The sequence below is a fragment of the Micropterus dolomieu genome, linkage group LG18 (genome assembly GCF_021292245.1).
Source record: "Micropterus dolomieu isolate WLL.071019.BEF.003 ecotype Adirondacks linkage group LG18, ASM2129224v1, whole genome shotgun sequence".
NCBI lineage: Eukaryota > Metazoa > Chordata > Actinopteri > Centrarchiformes > Centrarchidae > Micropterus > Micropterus dolomieu.
In genome coordinates, this window is record NC_060167.1 from 16,512,834 (window position 1) to 16,539,329 (window position 26,496).

A 26,496-nucleotide genomic window follows, 5' to 3' on the forward strand; every position below is an offset into this window, starting at 1 on the left:
TGATCTTTTCTCTCCAAGTTGCTTTCCGATTCTCTTGTAGCCCATCCCAGCCTTGTGCAGATCAACAATCTTGTCCCTGATGTCCGTAGAAAGCTCTTTGGTCTTGCCCATGGTGGTGATGTTGGATGCTGGTTGTTTGGGTGTTGACAGGTGTCTTTTATACAGGTAACGAGGTGAGGCAGGTGTATTTGATGTAAATAATTGGTTGGGATTGGGGCTGTGTCTTAAAGAAAGACTAACTGGCTTGTAGGAGCCAGAATACTTGCTGTTTGGTAGGGGGTCATATACTTGTTTTTCCTCATCAGATGGTTATCAATTTTTATAAATTCATATGATGTGATTTTCTGGAATTTTCTTTGGGATTCTGTCTTTCACTGTTAGAATGTACATATGATTAAAATTGTAGATTGTTGCATTCTTTGTAAGTGGGCAAACCTGCAAAATCAGCAAGGGGTCAAATACTTTTTTCCCCCACTGTAACACTGGTCAGCTACGTAGCATAAATGCTTGGTAAAGCATGATTAGAATTACGCTTCATTGTTCATATTTTAAAGCGGTATTTTTCACTTCTACTGTACAACAGAAAAGGATTTTAGGATGAGGACTAACAAGTTTGTTTGGCAAGGGCTGCTGTAGTGTAAACTTCCCCAAATCCAACAGAGCTGATAATGGTTGCCTGCACTCTGATATAGTAGCAACCAGGACCTGCTTTGACAAAGTGGAGAAATGCTTGTTGTGAACGGGGCTTTAAAAAAAAAAAAAAGGCATAACTCTACAAAAAATGTAGTACGAAATGCCCCAGGCTTTGAAAATGTTGGCTTAGGTTACATTGATTTAGAATTTGATTTGTTGACCATGTTGTCCCCAGTCCATATGGGCTTACAAGACACTAGACAACAACAGCAACCTGGATTTTTCCATCATGCTCTTGTTCAGTCGGTCCCCTTTCTTGACCACAACCTCTGTTCCTCTGTCTCCCTGTTGTATCCATCCCCAGCGTGACTCTGACTTATAATAGAAGCCTGTACATATTAAATGGCTCTTCTGTGCGTCTTGAGCACAAGACAGCACACTTTAAATTCTACATTTAGCATGAAGCAAGAGAGAGAGGGTGACGTGTGGAGGAGTGTTCAAGGGTGGTTGGTGAGCAGCAGCCAAAAAAAAAAAAAATCATTAAATTGATATATTAGGGGCCTAAATAGAAATGCCTCTTACAAATGGGAATTGATGAACTCATTGCTTAGTGCGTGGATCCAGATGACAATTTATACCCCCCCGTTCTACTGAGCCACACGGTCTGGCAGGAGGGGGTGGGTGCAGGGGAAAAAATGAGAAGAAGAGTAAGTGAGATAGTGGATTAAAGCTAGATATTGGTCAAGGCAAAATAGGAAAAGGGGAGAGCATAAAAGGGGTACAAAGGAAGATGCCTTGAAGAGAATGTTTTTAATGCTAAAATGAGGAAGAAGAGGAAAAGATGCCAGCTCAATAAAGGAATAATAATAATGGATGGTTATGACAAAGCTGCTCTAGTTTTGATAAAATATTTTGCATGTTAAATCAACAGTGGATCAGCAGTTCTTAAAAAGCATTTTCACAAAAAAATTTAAAAAAATATATAAAAGTTTTTTTTAATATTTTCTCTTGCTTGCCATAAAATGTTTTTGTATCCGACTGCTGGCTGTTTAGAAATGTTACACTTAACTACAAGGGGATAGTTTCAACAGTGGATTGTGAATGCAGGTTAATTTAATGAATTAGGATTTTTTGTCATATATTATTGGGAAGTAGTGAGAAAGTTGATTGCATAATGAATAATTCTAGGCCACATTGTCCCTGTTGGTTTTCTATTATATTTTATACTTTGAAGGTTATGGCTGTGAAACTGGTATTAAATTGTTTTCTATGTGGTATCAAAATGGTCTTAAAAAGTCTTAAATTTAACTTGGCGAACCCTGCTGAAGCCCTGATTAAATGGTTTCAAGGAGAAAGGGTGGTTGTAAAAAGCTGCTAAATGAGGTTTGAAAATTAGTATGAGAGCAATATTCCTGTTGTGTTTCATGCCAAGCAAAGCAACCCCTGCCGTCCTTTATGCAGACTGTCCTTGTGGTTGAAATCATGTTTTTTATATTTTAAAAGAATGACTGAATCCATAACACACTTCATAATCTCTCTGTCTCTGCAGGGTTCCAGAGTTTGTGCGTGAGAAGCGTTTCGGGAACTGGCTGAGAGACGCACGGGACTGGGCAATTTCTAGGAACCGTTACTGGGGAACACCGATCCCTCTCTGGGTCAGCGACGACTTTGAGGAGGTCAGGAAAACCCCCAAACACACAGATACGCCCTCGTTACGCTTTAATAGACTACTTAATGCTTCTAATGTGTCTGTGTACTCTGCAGAGATCACACAATTTGTCTTGTGTCATGACCGAATACCAAGATAGTTACTCTTTTTTTCTCAGGGAGCGTTAGCAGCACTCGCAAATCAATCTGGGCTAAGCATGAGAGGGCATAATTGAAAAGTTGAACTCTCCATAACTCTCACTTGTATTTACCATAGAAATGAGTTTGGGGGGAAAAATGTCTTGTGTCTCCCCAAAGGAAGACTGGTCTGCTGCGAGGAAACGGAAATCCAGCTCATAAATTGGCTGGGTGAAAAATGTTCTCACTGACCTCTTTTTGACACTCACACAATTTAGCATATCTGGCCCTTTTTTATGTGTTTGGAGGCTTGTGTAAGAGAGACATTCCAGCATGGCAGAGTGATGTGACCATGGTGTCAAACCAGAGAGGGTAGCGTGACTCCGTACTGCAGTCAAAGTCAGCTCCCCTCAGACACCATTACAGAGCGCCTCCATAAACTCAGCTCATGAATGATTCATTAATGTAAACAGCGAATAAACACACGCCAAAATGTGTTTGGTTTCTCGTCATGACGGTCAAGGCAACTTTAAAGGTCCCCAAGACAAACAACGGTCGGAGGAGGGAAGGAAGGAAGACAGAAAACAAGGAGAGGAGGTGGAGGGGACAGAATAAATTAGCTGGTGAAGAAAATAAAGTGAAAGACACAAGAAGGGGGAAAAATGAAAGATGAAAAGAGTAGGAGGGAAATAAAATGGAAGAGTAAAAAGAAGCCGGCAGGGGAGAAGCCAGGCAAACTGTAAATGTTCGTCTGGTTATGGATGTTCATTGCTAGACGTGGCTGTCTCTGTGAAGTAGACTGAACTGAATAGAGATGTCAGAATTGGGTTGTTTGAGCTTTTGAAAAATGAAGTGTTGGTCCCCTGGCTGGAAGAGGGACAGCCAGCGACCTGCTTGCTGGAAATAGCATTGTGACTGTTTCCAGAGCACTTGCTGGTGCTCCCTGGTGCCTCCCTCACACGCCCCTCAGTGGCAAATCACACACCCAAAACTAAAGCTGTGTGTGTGTTTCTCTGTGTGCGTGGCAGTACAATTTCTGTCTCTCAGTATCTTTTCTTTTTGTTCTATTTCTCCCTGTCCCTGGCTTTTCTCGATGCCTTTCTTTTACTCTTGTCTTCTTTTGTATCTGATGGTGGTTTATCAGGTGGTATCTGGGCCATGTTACCTGGTGCTGTGGTAAAAGTAGAGCAGAGCCTACAGGTTAACTCTCTGAGGAGACCAGATAACACACTTTTCCATACTTTCTAAGGTAAAGTTACTCAGGAAGTGAGTTGAAGTAGTCCTACTTTTAAATTGTGTTGTATTGCTATTGTGATAATTTAATACAAAAACAGGCATAAAAATACATCAGAATTATGAAGTTTAGCTGTAAAAGTCCTGTGCAGGTTTTAAATAAGTAATTCCAAATTAGGGTGAGTAAGACTGGCTTAAAAGGAATATTTTGATATTTTTGGAAATATGCTTTTTCCACTTACTTAATAAGAGTTAGATGAAAAGATCACGATACCACTCTTGTGTGTACAGTATATTTGTAGCTACCCCCAGCATCAACCGCTTATACTGCATACAGGGGGGGGGGCTGAGATACACCCAGGGTACACCCTGGACAGGTCGCCAGTCCATCGCAGGGCCACGCATAGACAAACAACCATTCACACCTAAGGACAATTTTAGAGCCACCAACTAACCTAGCCAGCATGTCTTTGGATGGTAGGAGGAAGCCGGAGCATCCGGAGAGAACGGGGAGAACATGCTCCACACTCCACACAGAAAGGCCGGGGCAACCGGGGTTTGAACCTACGACCTTCTTGCTGTGAGGCGACGGTGCTGACCACTGCATCACCGTGCCACCCTTATATTTTAATGTCTGTAATAAATGGGAGTAATATTATGAAGAATTTAAACTAACAGGTTTTTGATGGTTGACCGTGCTGCATTTTCAGCACCCAGCCAGTTAGCTTAGCATAGTAAACAGCTAGGCTGTCTCTGTCCAAAGGTAAAAAATGTGCCAAGTGGTGAGCAGTGACTGATGCATTCAAGTGTTGTCTGAGTAATATGGATCTTTTTTCCCTCCCTAAATCTTTATTGCAAAACGAGAAAAAAAGTGTACATGGGACATAAAGAAGTATACAGAGCTTTGATTCATGCAAAGGCATGTATTGCATATGCATATTTACATACAACTCAGGAAATGGGACCATCCAAGGAGCACGTGAATGCATCATGAGCCGCTGGTTGCAATTCCTAACCCTACCCCACTGAATGCCAAACATAGACGCTGATAAAATACAACAAATGAAAACAGTTATGTTTATTTTCTGCATGGTCCCTTTCAATTAAAATACATTTTAAAACGTGAACTCGGCGAAAAAATTAACAAGCACGTTTCCAAAAATGTCTCACACATTCCTTGGATAAAAGTAACAATGAGAACATGACATTTGTCCACAGCGTCATAACGCTTAGAAAATACTTAATTATGTCGATAAGTAACCCGTTCTACTTGTAAAGTAGAACTCAAAATATACTGGATTTGTGAGGCTTATAACGATTATTAATATTTTAGGAGTCTTAAAAATCCAATAGGTATATTTTCTGATTTTTTGATTGAACATTGATGAAAATGTTAGAAATTGAATGAAAAGGCTCAAGGAGATGAGCAGAAAAAAGCAGCATTCCACATTTGAGAAGCTGAAACCAGCAAATGTTGGGTATTTTTTCTTGATAATTTAAACAGTTAATTAATTCTTAAAATGGTTGGAGATCAACTAAGTGATTAATCAACTTTCATTGATTTCAGCAATATTCAGGACATTTGTTACCGTGAATGCCGGTGTGTGAGATTGCTCATTGCTCACTCCAGCTGTACTGTGCATGTGCTTGTTTGTCAGGTGGTGTGTGTCGGGTCCATGGCTGAACTGGAGGAACTGACCGGAGTCAAAGTAACTGATCTCCATCGGGAGAGGTGAGTCACTGATCAAACACCAAGATTATCAGCTGAACACCTTAACATGTATGTGGGTGTGTGTCCGTGATAGTGCGATACTCTCAGATTCAAAGGCTGTATCTGTGGACATATGGTGATACGTTTTTGATATGGTGTCCGTGCTTGTATGTGTGTGTCGGCGAATGAATTTGTCCAAGTTAAATCTGCCCCCTGCCTCTCTAATGTGACCTGTCTGCCTGAACCAGGCGGATGTTGTGGAACACAGATCACTTTACTCTTCCGCCCTTCATCCCCTAATTACCTTTAAGTACTTCCATGGGGTTGGCCATCTTTAATTGATGAGGTCGCCTTCACCCTGCTCCTGTGTTTGCTTTGTATTAAATGGGGTCCTGTGCAGGTCTGGAAGACAAAGACAAAGTAATGAAATTTCTTTAAGCTTAAGCTCTTAAGCTAAAAAAAAAAACCTCATCTAATTAAAGAATAACTAATTAGAAATATAGCCGTTTATCACATGTTTTAAACTGGATTTTAAAAGTGTACAATGGTTTGTAGAAGTAACGGTTCATACAACTCTAACTGTCTGATATGTAATGATTTAAGATGAAAGATGGTTTGGTTTGTAGTGTTTGATGATCTTAGTAGCAAGCCATTCTCCATAAAAGCAGGTGATTAGGGAACCTGACAGTTGAGATTCCTTCAAGTAAATTGATGTGTAATTATGTCTATATGTCATTGTCAGAAATATACATGAGAGGGGAGCACTAGTGATTTAGTTGAAAGTTGGGAGACATGCAAAAAAAGAATGATCTTAATTTAGAAAGCAGTGGCTAAGGTAACCAGGCTTTTAGTCCCTAGCATGGGTCAGTCCCCCAAAACTCTGGATCTTAGACGTTTCATAATGTAGCCTAATATTGGCTCATCATCAACCCTCCATGGGTGGTAGATGCCCATATCTTATAATCTCTAGTGGTGCCGCAAAACTGATCCATGCGTCCTTGCGAAACTGTTGGTGCGTGAAGCTTGGTGATTTATTGATACATGACTACTAGCAGGGCTTGTGTGCAAACTGCCGTAGCTGGCAAGCTAACCACTAACATGCTTACCAACTGGGAACGCACTAGGGTCTGTCACAATAGTTGTACAAAGGAGCTGGGTTGCTAACCGGACAATACATTGGCACATTTTATTGAAGAGACGTGTTGACTCGTAACTTTTGTCTGCTAACATGCCACCTTGTGGCAATGTTGATACTCGGGCTGAGCAGAGTTTTATAAAATTGGATGATTAAACACAGGCTGAACACTCTGACTTTCCTTTACGTTATAGGTGGGCACTGTCAAGACTGCTTGCAAGTGTCAGTGGTGCAAAATTATGTGTGTATTTCCCAGAGTTTAACCTGAGATGAAAGATTCATTACGGATTCACTTCACATCTGAGATTGGTGCTGACAAGCTCAGCCATTTAAATGAAATCAATTTCACTTTTTGCTGATTTTCTGGGATGACCAAAACTTAATCCATAGTTTTGAATTATTTTACCAACTGCGGAAAGTGGGGGACAGGAAAGACGGTTACTAAATACAAATACAAAAGATTTATGGATCTCTAACAACTAAATGGACAGACTGTTGTCAGTTCACATTATACGGTGTGAAGTGGCCAGCTCACAGTGATGATGGCTGTGCCCGCATTGTAGGAAAGCGAACATTTTAGCAACAGATTATGCATAACACACTGCAAAAATGACATATTTAACTACTCAAAATGTGCTCAGCAGTGCACTTCTTTTTCGACAATTCCTGCCTAACACTCTTATGAGCTCTTAGGAGCGGCAGAGTACCACAGTGGAGCAGCTTTAGTGGCCAACAGCCGATTACTAAAGGTGCAATCTGCAGTTTATAGGCCTGAGTGCTGTTAATTCTAGAAATGTGTACCAGGTCGCTGGAGGGAAAAGGAAATGAAATGTGCTTAATCATCTTTCTGTGGATATGTAAGAATACGACTAAGGGTACTTTCCATATATATGGATTTAATCTAGTTTTAGTGGGCACCACACACAGGCCGACACTTTATTACAACTACATAGCCCAGGTTCATCTGTTCTCTTCAGCTAAAATAACTTAATTGAAAAAACAATGATTGTGTTCATGGGCTGAATCTGAGTGAGTCGGTATATGGAGTAAATTAATCCATATCCTTGAAGCATAAAGCAATAACCGACCTTATTCTAGTGGGTGTCAGCACAATATAAGCACCACTGTACTTTCCTTAAACCTCATTCCCACCGGTGAAAGATTATAAAATCATTCTTTTGGACTGCAGCCAAAAAATACATAGTCTCGTGGATCCCTGCACTGCACAAATGTTTAAAAAGTTGCTCATGGGAATAATAAAACAGAATTGTTATTGTTGCCAATTCTCTAAACAATTGTACCTCCTTTTTCTTTCTTTCTCTCCTTCTGTGTCTCTGCCCAGCATTGACAGTCTGACAATCCCCTCGCGCTGTGGTAAGGGTGTCCTGCGGAGGGTCACAGAGGTGTTTGACTGCTGGTTTGAGAGCGGCAGCATGCCTTACGCCCAAGTCCACTACCCTTTCGAAAACAGGAAGGAGTTTGAGGACACTTTCCCCGCAGACTTCATCGCCGAAGGCATTGACCAGACGAGGGGATGGTAAGCTGTGAATGAATGGTTAGATGGAAAGAGGTTGACAGATGAGGAATAGAGACATAGAGACCTTCCCTACTGAGTTAATTAAGTGAATTGACAAGAGCAGAGCATGGTTTGAATTGAATGGTGTATCTATGGCTGAAGGGATGGATTCAGTTTGTAAATTTGTGTATTTCTCCCGTAGAAAAAGAACTGTACTGTTTCTGTCCTACTTGTTACCTGACTTGTGTACTATCTTTGTGTATCCTGCTGTAGGTTCTACACCCTCTTGGTGCTCTCCACAGCTCTGTTTGGCAAACCGCCCTTCAAGAATGTCATTGTTAACGGTTTGGTACTCGCTAGGTGAGACCCTCTTCCTCATCTTTCTTTAATTAAATAAAACTTATTTTTCATTAAAGATGAAAGCTGGCGTTATTCCAGATTTTTTCTTATTGGCAACAAACGCTGTGAAATGATCAAACCAACAAATGTCTTTCACTGTTTACCAATTTCCCTTTACTCAGGGACTCAACGGCACTCAGCCCCATTTGTTTCTACTGAAGATAGAAATCTTTACAAACTGATCACAAATATGTAGTTTAATTTTTGAAAAAGGCAAAATAATCTTCTAAAACAGCAGACTGCTAGTGCAACATTGGGCCAACTTTAAATAGTTTTAAAACAACAATGGAGGTCTGTGGCATAGAGGAAATAAGCTAGTAGTCATCAGGCTTTGGCAACATAGGCAATACCCAATAGTAGGATCAATTTTTTGTTTTTGTTTTTAATGGGATTTGTTTACAGTAGAAAGAAGAAAGACACAGGATAGTGCCAACCTTTTCCTTTCGGTCAATTTCAAATGTATTTCTAAGCTATTTCCTGTCTGCCTCCACTAATCCACTGTTTACCCTCCTGTTTACTACAATTTTTATATTCCGTTTCTTTTATCTTTCCTTCTCCCTTTCACTTGCCCATTCATCTCCTAGTTTTTCTACTGTTTCTCATAATCAGTGTGGTATGCGAGCTGTAACATTTAGCCCTTAGAGCTGTTCTACAATAGGGCTACTTGTCCTCAGCCTCAGGGTCCAAATGCAGCACTGTGCTTTAAGGCCTGCTGACCTGGAAGGATTTATCTAATTTGAATACCAAGTGCATGATTTCTAACATGCACTTTTGTGCATGCATGCATGCGTATGTGCGTTAATGCCTTTGCCTGTGTACTTCCTGCAGCGATGGACAGAAGATGAGTAAGCGTAAGAAGAACTACCCAGATCCAGGACTGATAGTGCAGAACTATGGAGCCGATGCCCTCAGGTTAGCGCTGTGCTTGAATGTGAACGAGTGTGTGTATGTGTGTGTTTCTGATGCATGGATGCCGGTGGCAGGGTTCTGTATTTTAGCCTACCTTATGTCATTAACAGGCATCGTTTTAAAAGGTTTGAATCACTACCCATGCTTAACTAGGCACTTTCCTAGTCCTACATACTGTGTACCCACACTCACTCTTACACATGCATACACATATTGTTTCCCCTCATATATTCACTCCTTTGCCCTGAGCAGTGAGAGGGCCATGGACATATGGCCTAATGAATAAAGCACTATGCAGTTGCGTGATATGCTCACATATACACTGTGGAAGAGTGAGCTGATGAGACAAAGAGAGAAATGCTACAGTCTGTTTTCTTCAATTTACAAAAGAATGTTTGTTTTGTGCCATAAAACTTTATAGCTGCTGTGGTACACTGAGCTCCAGAGGTTTATACAAAGGTTAGATACAAACTGAACCAGTTAGAAAATGAAGTGTAGACTTAGACTGTGAAATATTTTTAGTTTGGGTGAAGTGACAATTGTCTGTCTCCATGTTGGCTCATTATAAAGTGCCTAAAAGTCTTTGACCATCTGATGGTTCTGTCTATTCTGCGCTTTATTTAAAATTTGTCTTCGTGTTGCTGCTATTAAAAATCGCTCGTGGCCTATTGCACGAAGTTGCATCATGATAGCTTGCTTCCAGAATCATCATCAAAACCTTTTCTAACCAGTCTACGCTGTGTGCTTATTTCTGCCACAGACTATTATATTGATATGCATTACTCAGATTTTCTGTCACTGTCATGTCAACAGTGTGTTTATCCGGCTTTTATGAAGACAAGAGATTAATTTGCACTGAGAGGATGTTGATAAAATTTGGTTTTGGCCCAGAAATTTGCACAAAACATATTCAAGGTGGACATTTAGCCTAATTGGTAAAGCTAATCCAATCCAGATATGTTTGACAGCTGAATAGCTTTGCATTAAAAACATGCATCTCGCCGCACAGCTTTCCTTCACTGGTGTCCATTAAGTGTCTTGTTGTGTTTTTATAGTGACCATATAAAGATTAGTGTTACACTCTGACTGTTGTGGCAAGCGGGGTTTGAGTAGCCTCTTCACAAAATTTGTTGGTTCCAGTTTTTACCAGAGTTCAATGGGGACATTTGGACAGCTGGCATACCTGGACCACACTGATTTACAATTTAAAAAAAGGCATGTAGTTGTTTCAGGCTTTACAAACCAGATATAGAAATATACCCTGACTGACCCAGATACTAATATTGCACAGTGGCTGAGGAAATATCTATCATTATAAGAGAAAAATCAAGATAAACCAAATTGTTACCTGTTACATTGCAAAAGAAATAACCATTTAATAAACTTGCCAATATCAAGTGGAACACCACGAAACAGCAAATCTTAACACATTAGTTGTAAACCGCATACAATGATTGGCACTTGACAAGTTAGCTTTCACTTTGAGTTACATGTTGCTATCTCTTCCAGAATGCGTGATTTTGTTTACTTAAGTTTAAACTATCTGTCTGGGTGCAAACTTTGTTTTCCCACACACTTGTTATGATGCTCTGCACTTTTCTATATAGTGCATATATAGTAACTTTGGTGACTGTGTAAATGGGGCAACACCTCTCAGTTTTGCAAAGTTTGTTCTGTATACTGTTATGTACATTTCTTTGTCCTCAACGAGAACGAACTTACTTAATTTTTGTAGAGCCACTAACCCATACAGCAAACTGCCTCACTCACTCATACACACTTAAGTTATTGCCTGTGTACGCATTGTATGCTCTCACTCACTCATAATAAAGCCGGCCACACTCATCAACTCCTTCACTGTCTCTCTTTGTAGACTGTACCTCATCAACTCTCCTGTAGTGAGAGCTGATAACCTGCGTTTCAAAGAGGAGGGAGTGCGAGACGTGTTGAAGGATGTCTTCCTGCCGTGGTATAATGCCTATCGCTTCCTGGTGCAGAATGTACAAAGGTTACAGAAGGTACATATGTAATGAACATAATAACAGGTCATTACTTCCACAACTCCTACAATGTTCCTTTAGCTATTCCTGGTCTGAAAACAACAGTATTGCTTGATAGTTCAGCAGTTTATTACAGTTCTTAACCAAGAGGTATTAGGTAATCATTGGTACAAAAAGGAAATTACTTTGTGCCATGAAATTAGTAGTAATAGCTGCAGTTATACCTTCCTCTAACGTCCCTATGCCATTGGTTAACAGATGGTTGGGTATTTGGGTCTAATATGAAAAAAAGAAAATATGAATCAGAAAACTTTTATTCAGATTGTCTCTGCTCCTGTGGGAGTACTTTTAAAAAAGAAATCAGAATTTTGCTTTAGCAGGCTGATTCTTTGTAGCTCTTCAGTTCCTGTCCATGACCACTTGTACACCTGTCAACCTGCAGAAATTATAGACCCCTCTGACCTGCAAATTAAATAATGTCACTGTTGCCACCTACAAACAAAGAAAGCAGTTTGAGCTACTTGCAATCAGTGTTACCGCTGTAGTTCAAGTTCAGCTTGCGTCTGTAAAATGCCGAATGATGGCGCACGTCTTGTGGACTAGAGATTTAAGGCAGCGACCATGGACCGCAGCATGAGTCCATGTTGAGTCCAGCTGGGGACTTTTTGTTGTATGTTTTTGAAGTGTTTATAAATGAATTTACCATGTACTAGCCTTTTTAAATGTTTGACCATTCTTACCATTGTGCTATTTGAGGCATTGAGCTACTTCACATCAATAATAGAAAGCCCCTCATTTCCGCCCTGTGTGACCTTATTTCGGCAAAAATATAGGTAGTCAATAACAAGAGACAACTCGCCGTTGAATACTAAGATTACACATATGATGTTTGTCAATTTAAAAGAGGTTTTTTCAAGTCAAGAAAGTCGCAGTCTGTTGTAAAACAGTAAAGTAAAATTTTGTTTTGTGTGAAATGGATGAATGAACTACATCTCTCTTCTCACACAATATGTCACCAACATTTTAATGCTGAAAGGCCACCTAACATTCATTGCTTGGTTACTTAGTAACTTAGCTATGTTCCGTGCACAAATGTATCTCACCTGGTGTGTAATCCAATGACTCTTGGTCCTTTCATCACATCATCTACACGTCAGTTCTTTAACGTTAGTTTCAGTAACATTAGCGTCAGCCATGGAGAGAAAAAATGATATCGTCACATAAGTGACTTTTTGGTTTGTGGTTTTTGTAATTACATATTTTCACAGTCTTGTTATGGCAGTTTTACAACAAACTGTAACTTTCTTCATTTTCAAATGTATATTTTAAACTGACAACAACATGTATAATTCTGCGCACAATTCATACGGGATCAGAAAATGTGTTGTCTCTTGCCACTGACTACCGTAAATATTTTTCCCCAAATAAGGTCACATTGTGGGCGATGAAGTGGGAGGGACTTAGGCTCTCTATATTGTGTGCTCTTGTTCTGTTTATCAAATGAAATTGTTGGATGATTTAAGAAATGGTAACTTGTGTTAGTGTGTTCATTTAACTGTTTCTTTTGTGTGTGTACTTCTGTATTTATGCGTTAGGAGGATGAGATTGGGTTCATGTACAACGAAAACACGTCAAAGCAGAGTGACAACATCATGGACAAATGGATTCAGTCCTTCACACAGTCCCTCATCCAGTTCTTCAAGGCTGAGATGGATGGTGAGACACACACTCGCCGCAGCTAATCTTTGCTTCCAGGAACCATCCCACCAGTATTCGTGTTTCTGTAGTAAATAAACTGACAGCACTTACTTGTTGCAGCATACCGCCTGTACACTGTTGTGCCTCGCCTGGTCAAGTTTGTGGACATGCTCACCAACTGGTATGTCAGGACCAACAGACGTCGTCTTAAGGTGAGAAAACCTCTATGAAATACTACTTGTTTAGAGTTAAATTAGTTTTTGTGTAAGGAAGGTGCAGGTTTTTAACAGCAGTTAAATGGTAGCCAATGACTAAAATGTACCAGGTGTGACAATCACTAGTAGCAGTAGGATCTGATGAGTCAAAGTATAATTGAATACATAAATGAATAATATAGATGATGCTGCACTTTAACTATTTATGTTGTTATTTTGATAAGCATATAAATTATTCATTCGGTTAATGGAAATGGGTGATTTAAGCTACATCTAAGTCTCTTCATCATAGCCTCCATCTGTGGACATTTTATAGCAATCAGTTTGTGGACATTTGGTCGACGCGGTTTGGGGATACATGCACTGATGTGTGCTTGGGCACTTTTATCTTTTCACTGGTCCAAGGGGACTGACTGTATTTTTGTGTGTGTGTGAACTTTGTAGGGAGAGAGTGGCACTGAGGACTGCCTGTGGGCGCTGGAAACCCTCTTCAGTGTCCTGTTCTCCATGTGCAGGCTGATGGTGAGTCATATTGTTTCTGTGTGTCTGAGCGTGTGTGAGTCTGAGAGAGAAAAGAGATTGGTACGGAGGAAATATGTTGTGGTAAGGTTGTGCTTTTGTGCATACAAGACACAAAGAAATACTGCTGGTATGAGGGAGGTGTGCGTGTGCGCTCGCATGGCTATGAATAATTCATTAGCAGTAGGACTTTTTATTTATAACACGTTGGAAGATGTTTGCATGTGAGGCGAGAGGCACGCCAAGAAGCAGTTAGCCTAGCCCCTGTCAATACAGATCAGCTGTGGGCTATGCAAATTAATTAGCCGTGCTCGAAATGGAAGAGAATCACGTAAGAAGTAACCTCACTCTGGCACAGTTCTGTTTGAACTTTTGCACCATCTGAGGGAGTGTGTTTTGTATGCTGATTTAAGAGCTGCATCTGACTTTTAAACCATTGTCAGAAAATGTAAAATAACGACAGTACAGAGCATCTAACAATCCTCCTCCTCTTCCCTTTTCTTTCCTGTCTGCTTGTTTCTTGCCTCCTCCCCCTCAGGCCCCCTTCACACCCTTCATTACAGAGATGATGTACCAAAATCTGCGTCACCTCATCGACCCCGCGTCTGTCGAAGAGAAGGACAGTGGCAGCATCCACTATCTAATGCTGCCCCAAGTCAGGTTTGAAAGATCCTTCAATAAAACTCTGATAAAATTTTAGGGAGAGTGACTGCCATTTACATTAAAGGGGAACTATGAATGATCTGTCCTCCACTTGATATGATTACTCAGTGGCAAAAGTGCCCTGAGAGTTGTCACTAACCATGTTTTCTGAAAGTGGCCGATGCGATGGAGACTTTCTGGCTCACACAGCAAACCCTCCTTGTGTTAGCGCCTTGTTTCACAGGATGTCCACTACTGATCCAGACAGCGTGGTCTTACAATCGTATTACACTCTGAACTCCTCAGAGTAGAAGCTTTTAATGGGCGAGAGTCCACTGTAGTTTCTACATAACTGTCAGTCTGTTCTCTTTGTGTCTTAACCATTTTTTCTCTTCATTCCTGCTGTTCGCTCCTTCATCTTCGTCTGTGTTATCAGTTCACACACCACCATTCTGAACTTTCCATTTTTATATTTACTATTATATGTGTTATTTTAAGGGATCCGTTGGTTCAGTAGATAGAGAAAATCTCCTCAGAGACTGCTCAAAAGCAAATCTTTGTCTGCTCATGTGTCAAATGCAAGGCTCTTTTTATCTGGGTGATAAAAAGGAATCGCAGATGATGCATTTTCCACAGGGGTACAAAGTCAGCTCCAACCAGCAACCAGGTTCAAGACATCCTCCCTCAAGTTCACCGCTATCTTCTCTTAAATCAGCCTAACCTTGTATTTTGGGGGTAAAACCATTGGTGCCTGTGATAGGAGTTGTGCACTTTTAACAGAGACCTAGAAATACCCATGCAGAACTGCACAGGGCCTGTGTTGACTGTTAACAAAATATGATCATGTCATTCCCTTCACTTCAGTTACTTCAGTAAAATGTGTGCCTTGGTGGCTGATCAGTTTTGTAAAGAAATTTCTAATTGCTCAGACTTAATTGCATCATCCTTAACTGTAAAAAAAAAAAAAATATTCTGACATGATTAAACATCCATTTGATTTAGCAAAAGGAAAATAGTTTGTGTGATGTTTTGAAATGATCTCCCCTGTCATTTAGGCAGCACTCAGTGCTACTGCTTTATTAGCCGTGTGTCCTTCCTGTTGTCGAATGGGACTACTTCACCCCCTTCCCAAAGGTCAGCTACCAATCAGGCGGTGGGAACAGCTGCTCCTCAATCAACTCATTAAATGATTGGCTGTCCCTGGCGTCCTCTCCTCTCTCATTTTACTCAATTGTTGTGTGCACACACGCAGAAGCACACTGCGGGAGTAAATGAATAAGCATTGTGCACGTACACACATACACAGTCTATGTTCCCGCAAACAGTTGGGGCTGATTATCAGTGGCTGTGCAGCTATAATTGGGGTTCAGAGGTGGAAGTCTCAGTCTACCTTATTAGTGGATATTCCTGAGTTAAACTCTGGCGCTGCTGGCTCTTAACTGTCTTTATTTAGATGTGTGGTACTAACCTTGTCACGCTCTTATTATTCATTTTCCTCAATAGAATAGCAATTTCAAGTCAGGCACCACCCATTACAATTGCAAAAGTCTCACTAGGTATAGAGTTGCGGATTAAAACTTGGAGAAAGCAGCGCTTAAACGTCTGAATCTCTCCAGTATGACCCATCCTGCTGAGTTAAGAGGGTTCTCAAACCAAACCATAACATTGTAACCCTGCTTATGATGCAGTGATACTTAGATTATCTTGATTCGTGTTCCTGTTTTTCAGGGAGAGTGTGATTGACAAGCGCATTGAGAGTGCTGTCTCACAGATGCAGTCTGTGATTGAGCTGGGCAGAGTGATCCGAGACAGGAAGACCCTGCCCGTCAAGGTGAATCATCAGCTTTACCAACTCCATTCATTCTCTCTAGCGTATGAAAAAACTCAAGGTGTAAAACGTCCCATGCATTACTTGTTCACAATTCTTTCTGGGATCCCTATGAAAAATGTTTATATATATAAAAAAAAAAAAAAAAAAATGAATATCTGTCACTATATTGCTATGAGATTTCGTAACTTACAAATATCAATATTTGTAGCTAGTAATTTTTGCACCGTGCTAGGAGTTCCAGTAACTGTCCTATAGATTTCCCCTTAGTGTTTCTGGTTTTGTCATATTAGTACACTGGGCCTAGCATTGTATAGGTATGGTTGTGGCGTTGATTACGCAACCCTATATTTGTGCTTTTGGAACTGGAACTAATTACCAACTGTAATGTTTGTGTGTATTTCAGTATCCATTGAAGGAGGTGGTAGTTATTCACCAGGACCCAGAGGCACTCAGAGACATCCAGTCCCTGCAGAAATACATCCTGGAAGTAAGTAAACTGTCCTTTGTACATTTATTTATTTTATTTCTTTCAAACCAAGAATATCCATTGTTTATATTCTTAATGTTGTTTTGGTAAAGTGTTATTTTATCTGTGCTGTTTCAAGAGGTGCTGCTTCTTCTTCTTGCCTTTACTATAAGTGTTTCCCTATTTTACTCTGTTTGCTGTGCTTTGATCAGTACTACTGCATTTATCAGTTAAAGAGAAACATCCTCTACAACCTTGTTGGCACTCCAAAGCCAGTATGTTGACTTGATAGAGGGGATGTACCAAAGACAGTGTACATCGTCATACGCTGCTTGTATCTTCAGCTGTAATTTAATTTTCTGGGCTTGGATAATTTAAGAAGGAGGTGGAGCAGATGGCTAGTTTCACATTTGATCTACTCCACACACAAACCCCTCATCAAATATATAGTGCAAACACGAGCTGTTTTTCTTCTCCAGCAAATGGAAATATTATATAACTGTTAATGTGTTTGTGTACATCATAGTCACAGTAATATTTATCATTATAGTTCATGTTTCACATATAGGGCCTGCTACATTATGTGCTTGCTTGCTGTATATATGTTTAACTTTCGAGGTAAGGTAGATGTTATTTTAGTCATACAACCTGTTGGTAACCTTACTATATAAAACTAGGTTATTGCAATTTAAGGTGCCATCAGTGCATAGTTGTGCACTGGAAAGTGCAGATTAATTACAAAAGTTTGTTGTGTGCAGTCCAAGAGACTAGAAAAATGACTATTCAGACATTAGACAGCCTAATTGTAATAGCTTCTTAGTACAGGAAGCCATTACACTGATATCATCCCTTTAGTCTTTGGGTCTGATTTTCCACCAACAAAGCTCAAAAAGTCGATGCTGTTCCACAGCTGACTCCTCCAACATGCTGCTTTACCTGGGAATGCTGCGGCTTTGTTCCCACTAAAAAGATTTTGTGAAGTCTTGTCTATGTCCCAAGCTGAGAAATTACTGATGCGTTCGAAAAATTAATTCCAGCTGCCGTTCCCATATGATACTGACCAGGAAAATTGACACAACATTTACAGATGAAGGTTCACGTCGGAAAAGGGCTTCTGTTGCATCCTTCAAGCTTTATCTAAGTTTGAGCTTCTTGTTATCTCTCACCGTGTTTCCTTTCTGGTGGGGGAACACTTAACATTGCTGACTTCTAGCTTCCCAGCTTCCCTCAAGTAAACAAGGTTTATTTGATCAGAATTGAGAGCAGTCTGAGGTCATGCAGCCCAGGGAAGAACCTTCAAACTCGCTTACAGTGTTGGTGTTATGTAGTTTCAGCAGTGCTGAGCTTTTGACTGTTGGATAGATGAAGTCTGGATTCACCTTTTCACCGTTGCCTTTACTTAAATTCCTTTATTATTCTATAATTATTACTATTTATCTAGTAATTCCTTGTGATTCATTGACATTTCTTTTACCAGTACCTAAATGTGCACCATTGTGGAACATACAGACATTTAAAAACAATAATTCATTAAGTTCTGTCGTATGCCATGACTATTTAAATCGACTTACTGATTGATTGATTTCATGGCTGACTTGTTTTCCGAGTGAATAAATTTATTTTTATTGGCCCTTTACAGCAGATGTATGGAGTAATTACAGTTTTTAATTTGACTCCTACAGGATGTAAAGGAGCATTCAGCTTAACCTTTTCTGATGTACAGAGTAGTGGATACTATTGGCACCAATACCAGCACCGACATATTTCATGGGTGTGACAACTTTATTGGCCAGTGGTGAAGTCTTAACTTGTGGAAAAACAGAAGACACAGCAACTTAGCAATTCACACCAAGCACAGGAGTAAATCCTGAATGGTGCTGATTGATGAAGATGATCAGTTGGTGTAAAATATTGTCCCTTTCTATGTCATCACACACACAGACCTCATGATAAAGGTTTTTTTGTGCACTTTTGCACGGATTGATCAAAACAGAAGTTTCAACAATTTTCAACCCCGCACTTCCCTTAGGTTTATCACTCAGCCCACTACAGTGGCTCATCTCTGCTCTCTGTCAGCTCAAACTCAGTCTCAGTCAGTTTTTTAGTGTGATTGACTGAAAGAAGTTGTGTATGGCAGGCCGGGGTGGGTGTCAGTATGACTAAATTTAGTATTTCTATTACTTCATCAGATATGACTGCATCACTGATTTCTCTTTCCATTTATAATGAATGAAACGTATTGAAAGGCAGAAATATTGACTGAATAGGAGGAATGGCTTACTGACTGCCTTACTCTTTGAGTGAAAGACACTCAAATCCATTGATTTGCTCTCTACAGTAAATGCCTGGGGTATTGAAAGTTTAAAATTTTCTTCTTGTACTTTTATTTAGTTTGTAATTTACTTTTCAATGTGTATCTTACAGGTTATGTTTTTCTTTGTGTGTGTGTGTTGTTTTTTTTGTTTGTTTTTTTTTTCAACTGTTATGCTATCTCTTGGACATTTTTTAAAAAACATTTTGAGACAGAAGCAGTGTTTATATAATTCATATTCATTTTTTTTTTTTTACCAAATATAATGAAAACACAGGGTTTAACAGTAATTGTATTCATAATTTAATTTAACTTTTGTTAGTTTTTGTAACTTTTGTTGTTTAACAAAACTGTAAAGAAATAAGGTTTTTTTTGTCAACCGTAATATCTCTGGTACTGATATTTACAATGTACAGGTAACTACAAAACAATTACTTTACTTTTTCTAAGATATAATGTTTGTGTGCGTTTTTAATCCTCCAGGAGCTTAATGTGCGACAGTTGACATTGTCAACAGACAAGGACAAGTACGGTATCAGTCTGAGAGCCGAGCCGGACCACATGGTGCTGGGCAAGAGACTGAAAGGGGCCTTCAAAGCTGTCGCTGCTTCCATCAAGGAGCTCACCAGCGAACAGCTAGAGTCCTTCCAGAAGACAGGTATTGCTGTGTGTGCAAAAAAAGCACAAAATCTGTGAACCCATAACTTAAATATTGAACCCGGGCTGCAAAGGAAAATCCCTAAAACTTTTCAGCAGTGAGAATGTACTTCAGAAAGCTAATGTGCTTGACTAGTTTGTATTTACACATGACAAGTACTTGTCTTCTCTTACAAATTAATCAGTAAGCAGCAGTGACTGCACTCTTGCTGCAGTTGAAATCATATTTTTTAACCACAAACTCAACGTATGAATCCTTCCAATGAAGCTGAATACAGACAGTTTATCCTCAGAAGGCAGACCCTAACCATACTGAAACTATAATCAGAGCTCGAGTACAGATCAAAGCAGTGCAAGGTATCTTGTCCAATTATAGAAAGGTGAGGAGAGCCCCCCCCCCCCGAGTCTCTGAGGAAAGAAGCAGTGGAGGTCAGCTGGGCTGTGGGAACTTAACATTTCCAGTCACTTGGATGTTTGAAGTCTATCTTATTGGAAGGAAAAAGGGTGGATGAGCGATGGAAGGAAAGCGGTACAGAGGACGGTTGAAACACAAATGAAAGTGTGTACAGTGGTTCCACGTAATATTTGATTGATTTGTGATCACAGACGAGATGTGATGTTTGTGTGTACAAACCCATTTTAAAGTGTTCAACTGTATAATGCATTGCTTATCTTTGTTTAAAGGATCAGTTCAACACGGTTAATGTGAAGCTACAGCTGGCAGCCAGTCACATTAGTTTAGCACAAAGACTGGAAAAGGGGAAAAAAGCTAGCCGGGCTCTGACCGTAACAAAATCAGAAAGGACGGGAAGAAAGATGGAGTAAAACAACAAAATAAATCTGTTAACTATCAGTCAGTCAGTGGAATGTAACTACTGTCTCTGAAGATAACGACTCACATTCAGTTGAGAGTCACTTGAGCAATTTCTTGCTCAGAATCCATGACTCAAAAACCCTTGTTCCAATTTAGACTTTAAAGGTGGCAATTTGGCTAGAAACTGATTGTGGGTTCATAGCCATTGGTTGTATTACTCATTATTTTCTTATCTGTGCCTTTGATCCCATCATTTTGATGGTGGTAGAAGAAAAGAGGTTAAGAGAGAAGGTGGAGAAGAGCAGAGAAGCAGGGAGGGACACAGGAAATCAAAGCGCGGAAATCTAGGATTAGAGAGAAACGGAGTGACTGTTTCACCCAGCCTCTGGGTGTGGAGAAGTAGAGAGGAGAGGAGAACACGGTCATGGTTTTAGTCACAACACAGACATGGGTAATTGCTGCCACAGGCTAAATGGAGATATAAACCTGACTAGATTGGGTTTGCTGTATTGTTTAAAAGCTCCAATCTTATGTGGATGTGGCCAGGAAGACTGCAATGTACGGAATCTCACAGTGCAAGTATTGTCCAGACCCCAGCTAATTCAAAACAAAGCCTCTGCCTGCATGCAAGTTAAGAGAGCACTTTATTCAGTATGATTGGGTGTAATTAAAACCATTTCAAGAATCCTTCCCAAGCGAAAGACACCGCCAAATAAAGACAGATTTCTTACAATCTGTTGGTAATTTATTCCAATTTAAATTAGAAGAATAGTGGAGCACTAAATTGATTATCATTAATTTGCTTTTAAGTCTGTAGCCAGCATTGATTTAATCATAATGGGCCACAGTAATATATCATTTTCAAATGCATCAATGCATTTTCATCCCTTAAATGATCCGTTCTCTGTTATCAGACTGTGGGTATTATAGTTTCTATCTCCCTATTAGCAACAGTTAGGAGGAAATATTATTAAATATTATGTTATTATCTAGTTTAAATATTTTATATTGATGTTGGTGGTCTGACACAAATGATGCCACTTCAAAACATTTTCCTTATATTATATGTCATCTAACCAACTTTGTGCTGGACAGTTTTATTATGATTCGCTCTTTAGGCACTACCACATCAATTTCTCCTACATGATTGTTACCAAGAATATCCTAACACAAGAGGAATATCCTATATTTGTTGTAGCAAACTTTTTTTTAATGAGTGTATAGTTTTATTTAGTCATTTTCATGCCCCCTGGTGAATTGTGTGTGGACTGTATAATTCATGGTTGTTCAGAAATGTGGTCTGAATGTGGACTGATGGTGCTGAGGCACAGTAGCGTTTCATGGCATTGAATTCTGTATGAACAGCACATTACGAATGCATACCGTTTTTTCTATGAACTGCCTAGAATGATCTTTAATATAACTATGGCTAGGATTTTCTTGTTGTTGTGGTTAATTTTGTAGGATCCATCATGGTGGACAGCCATGAGCTTCATGAGGAGGACCTCAGGCTGATGTACACCTTCAACCAGAGCTCTGGCTCAGCCGCACAGTATGAAGCACACTCTGATGCACAGGTATGCTTGAAATTTAAATCCCAAGAATTTCTGCATTAGATACCTTTGCACGCAAGTTGAACGCCTTTCAGGACAGGGGATTTTATTCTTCTACATCTCTGAACAACTTTAGCTTCCCTTCTTAAATTAGGGGTTAAGTAGATATGGAGCTGTTGGAAAGAAAATATGGGGCTCCTCCTCACTGGACTGCCTTCAGGCAGCTTAAAAATAGATGTTCCTTCTCTGTGGGGTGGTGATGGAGCAGTGGATAAGACACATGCCTTTGGTGTGAGAGACCTGGGTTCAAGTCCACTGTGACACACAAACGTGTCCCTGAGCAAGACACTTAACCCCTAGTTGTTCCAGAGGCTTGCGACCTCTGACATATAGAGCAATTGTAAGTCTCTTTGGATAAAAGCGTCAGTTAAATGTGATTGTATGGAATATCAAAATACAATTTTTATTTAAATCACTAGACCTAATCTGAACTCTTGAGAATTTTTTAAATAAATGTGTAGTATTGTCATGCATGTTATGTACCAACTTAGAGACTATGAAAACACCTTTTTATTAAAGAAATGGTTTGAACTTGGAAACTTCTTGCTTTCTTGCTGAGAGTTGGATGAGAATAATCTATACCACTCTTGTATCTGTACTTGAAATATAAAGCCACCATTAGCTTAGTGCAAATACAAAAAACAGGAGGTAACGGTGAGACTGGTTCTGTCCAAAAGTAACACAATCTGCCACCCCTCACCTCTAAAGCTCATTAAATAACACTTTTTATATTTCGCTTATTTAATTCATACAAAAACCGAAACATAACAACTTTGCTGTAGCTTCATATTTAGAGCACAGATGTGAGGGTGGTATCGTTCTTCTCTTTCAACTCCCTGATCGCATTTAACATTCATCCTCCCGCTCACAATCTCGCTTCTCTAACCTTAAGGGCCACCATTGCCTCTTTATAACACAAAGGGTTACAAATAATTTGCAAAATGACCATTCAGTTCATCAATTTTTTCTAAAATTTTAATCACTAGATAACACAGACTAAAAGGTACAGAAATGCACACACATCCACTCTCTCCCCTACTCCCCTCTTCTCTCCTTACTGCTACTAACTGTTGTATTACTAAGTGTAATGTAACCTGGTCTTTAAAAAAAACCCTGAAATGCTGCTCTCCTTCACTAAGCTGCCATATACTGTAAATACATTTATGTGTCTTTACTGTGAGTGTGATGTATGAAATCATTTCACGGCTAAGTGGAAACCAGCACGTATGCGTTTCCCACAGGCCCACTCTAATCACTGCTCCTCCAACCGTATACACACACCACACGGCTGCACCTTAATACCAGTTTACTGAGTTGGCTTTTTAATTCTGTGTTACTCTCGCTCGCTCGAACCGACTCTCCAGCAGCCATCTGTCGATCTCTCTGTTCTCTTTTGCTCTCATATACCGTTTCTCTGTTTGGTTTGTGTACTTTTCTCTGTCACCCTCTCATCTCTTTCCCTCCTTCCCATGTTAAAGTGTTCAGGTCTGGCAGCAGCTCAGCCTTACACAACATGACAGTCATTTTACTTTAGTGACTCACACAGACTACAATATTGTCATTATTGCTGCTTGGTTGGGTGTTTTTTCTTTTTTTAACATTATAAAGGTTTGGACAACAGTATATGTCAGATTTATTTCATAAAGCCTACTCTTGTTTTCTGTAGAGTATTTCATATCTTTAGTTTGTAGCACGATGCTGAAGGAGTCTGGTTACTCAGTGGCTACAGTAAACACATAATATTGGAAGATGAACACTACCTCAGTGTCTTCATGTCATGTGAAATTCGGTCAGTCTCTGCTGCTGTTGTGTCTTACGCATTGCAATGATTGTGGTGTGTATGTGATGAGAGTACAAGAAACCACACTGACTTTTAATTTCCACCTCCAATCTCCACCTCCAATCTCCACCAAGTTGTACACCCGGTTAGTCTGCCATCCTGGTCAGTATTGTATATTTGTCTATTTGTCCCAAATATAAAATAATATTAAGAAAAACATTTTGCCCATTTCATTTTGTGAACCCTATTACTGAATAGTTTTTAATTTAATGATTGCTATGAGCAATCGTCAGGAATCTATACATTTGATATGTAAACATTTTCTACAAAGGATAACATACAACAAGTAAAGCCAATTTTATTAATGTATAAAATCTTTTTGATTTGTACATAAAAATAAGACAAAAAATTTTATCTGTTGGCCCAGATTTGTAAATGTAAATAAACTGAGGTGTGTATATGAGTCAGACTTGGTTGTCAAATTAGTTGATTGCCATAACAGTTCTGTGATCAGTTCAACGTGTAGCTAGGGCTGGGCGATATGGCCAAAAATGTTATCACAATAAAAACATTTCATGGCGTTTGGTATCGATAATTATCACGATTAATGACAAATCAACATTTATTTAAATTTAAAAGGCTGATTTTTTCCTCCTGAGTGAAAGTTGAAGAAATTAGATGGTTAACTACAGTTTTAAACTATTCCTTATGTCTAGAACATGACAAACAGTTGATGCTAAATAGTGGATCACTTCACAAATCTGAGGTAGAATATTCAAAATGATTCTGAATTTTTTTTTTTCTTCTTCAACAAATACGATTAGTAAATTTTTCTTTAAGTCCCTTTCCCCATAAAAATTAATTGGAAATTCCTTCATGATTCAAATGAATAATGTTACTATGTATGAAACATTTGTTATATTGTTTTTGAGAAATATTATATTGCGATCATTTTCATTATTGTTTTATTGCCAAACATCTACGTGTAGCTTAAACTCTCTCATTGTCCTTTAGGTCCTGGTGCTGCTGGATGTCTCCCCAGACCAGTCCATGTTGGACGAAGGCGTTGCCCGTGAGGTCATCAACCGCATTCAGAAACTACGCAAGAAGGTGGGACAGTTATTTCAGGAGCACCACTAGCTCTGGTAACAAGAGTGACACGTAACACACTGCCTGTGAATTTTACAATCCCGTGTGAAATGAATAGATTATGACGTATTTGCAACAGTTTGCCAATTCATGTAATCAGGGCTGTGTCAGGGTGAGCAAAACATGCCACCGAGGCAGTTTGAGAAGTTGTACTGGATGACAAAGTACCATTCAAGGCAGTTAAATTTATGAGTAATGTGTAATGACAATTAAGCAGGGGAAAGGAAATTGACGGAGTATTGAGAAGCATTTAGGAACATGACATGTTAGGACTGACTGAATAAGACAAAATTCTGTGTGTAACTATACTCTTTCAAGAGTTTTCCCTTGTTAAGCATCTGTCAACAACACTGTTCTTGCTTTCAGTGATCTTTATTCTTAAACATCCTAATCTTGACAACATCTTTACCACACACCCCTTCCTAGTTTGATCAAATAGTAGAGGTAAAAGTCATCAATCGAGTATTTTTGATCAACAGGAAATAATCGGTTACCGTTTAAATTTATACCATGTATATGAATGTGAATGTGACAGGCTCATGTCATTATATATTCATCAGGAAAAGTGGAAATGTGATGAGGAAAATGGTGAATGTTGCGTTCCAGAACAGGGAATAGATTATTTAAATGTGTACCAACACCAAAAAAATAGGAAACTAAAGGAACTGAAAAACAATGAGTTAAAAAGAGTAAATTTAAGTTCTAAAGTAGAGTATACAGCCTAATATTACTTTTTACACTCAATTTTAATTATTTAACCTACAATATTATTTATGGATATATGTGGTTATATTTTTGTCTGATTTACTACAATTTGTAATTTTCGGTGCTCTGCACTTGACCGTTGTTTAGACAAAAAAGTAGCATGTCGCTAGCAAACTGCGATCCTCGCATTTAATAGACAATTAATTGATAGTAAAACAAATAGTTAGTTGCAGCCCTAAATTGTAGACTGAGCGTAGGTAAATTTGCTGTATTTTTTTGTTACATTTCCTCCCCCTTTGATCACCCCGTCCTCTAACCTTCCTCTTTATGTCCCATGCTAATTTTGTCAGGGCAGTTTTGAAATCTTTCCACTTCAGCGTCACAGTTAGAAGTTTCTCCATCATAAGGCAGGCTTAATGGAAGCTTAATTACAGTCTGGCCCCTTTCAGATTCTAATGTTCGAGCTTTGAAGTGGTCTGGAGAGTAAAGACGGATTAGCCAACAGCCCCTTGTTTTCACAAGCAACAAACAGTTTTTTCCGTGCCCCTATAGCAGTGGTGTGCACTGGCTCCCGGCCAGGCTAAATTCCTCCAGTTATTTCAAACTGAGATCTGTTAGGAATTTTCCACCTTGGGGATGGGAATTAATTTTTAACAATTCTTTGACATGTTTGGTAGTAGTTTGTGGGTGTGCGTGTGTCTTTATCAGTGTTTACGTGGGTGTTTGTGTTTTTGTGTGTGAGTATATCCAGGGTTGAGTATTTCCTATTTTTTTT

General features: G+C 39.4%; 1 protein-coding gene across 4 annotated transcripts in view; it reads left to right on the forward strand.

Annotated features, from left to right (window-relative positions):
* Positions 1-26,496, forward strand: part of iars1 (isoleucyl-tRNA synthetase 1) — a 55,013-nt gene that overhangs the window by 23,439 nt on the left and 5,078 nt on the right. For all 4 annotated transcript variants that reach the window (XM_046076266.1, XM_046076265.1, XM_046076264.1 and 1 more), the window contains exons 14-28: positions 2,183-2,309; positions 5,310-5,383; positions 7,840-8,034; positions 8,287-8,373; positions 9,241-9,324; positions 11,195-11,339; positions 12,917-13,037; positions 13,140-13,231; positions 13,679-13,756; positions 14,292-14,413; positions 16,124-16,226; positions 16,630-16,713; positions 19,487-19,661; positions 21,939-22,051; positions 24,882-24,977. In XM_046076266.1, the coding sequence (XP_045932222.1) occupies positions 2,183-2,309; positions 5,310-5,383; positions 7,840-8,034; positions 8,287-8,373; positions 9,241-9,324; positions 11,195-11,339; positions 12,917-13,037; positions 13,140-13,231; positions 13,679-13,756; positions 14,292-14,413; positions 16,124-16,226; positions 16,630-16,713; positions 19,487-19,661; positions 21,939-22,051; positions 24,882-24,977 (1,696 nt within the window). The remainder of the gene's footprint in view (positions 1-2,182; positions 2,310-5,309; positions 5,384-7,839; positions 8,035-8,286; positions 8,374-9,240; positions 9,325-11,194; positions 11,340-12,916; positions 13,038-13,139; positions 13,232-13,678; positions 13,757-14,291; positions 14,414-16,123; positions 16,227-16,629; positions 16,714-19,486; positions 19,662-21,938; positions 22,052-24,881; positions 24,978-26,496) is intronic.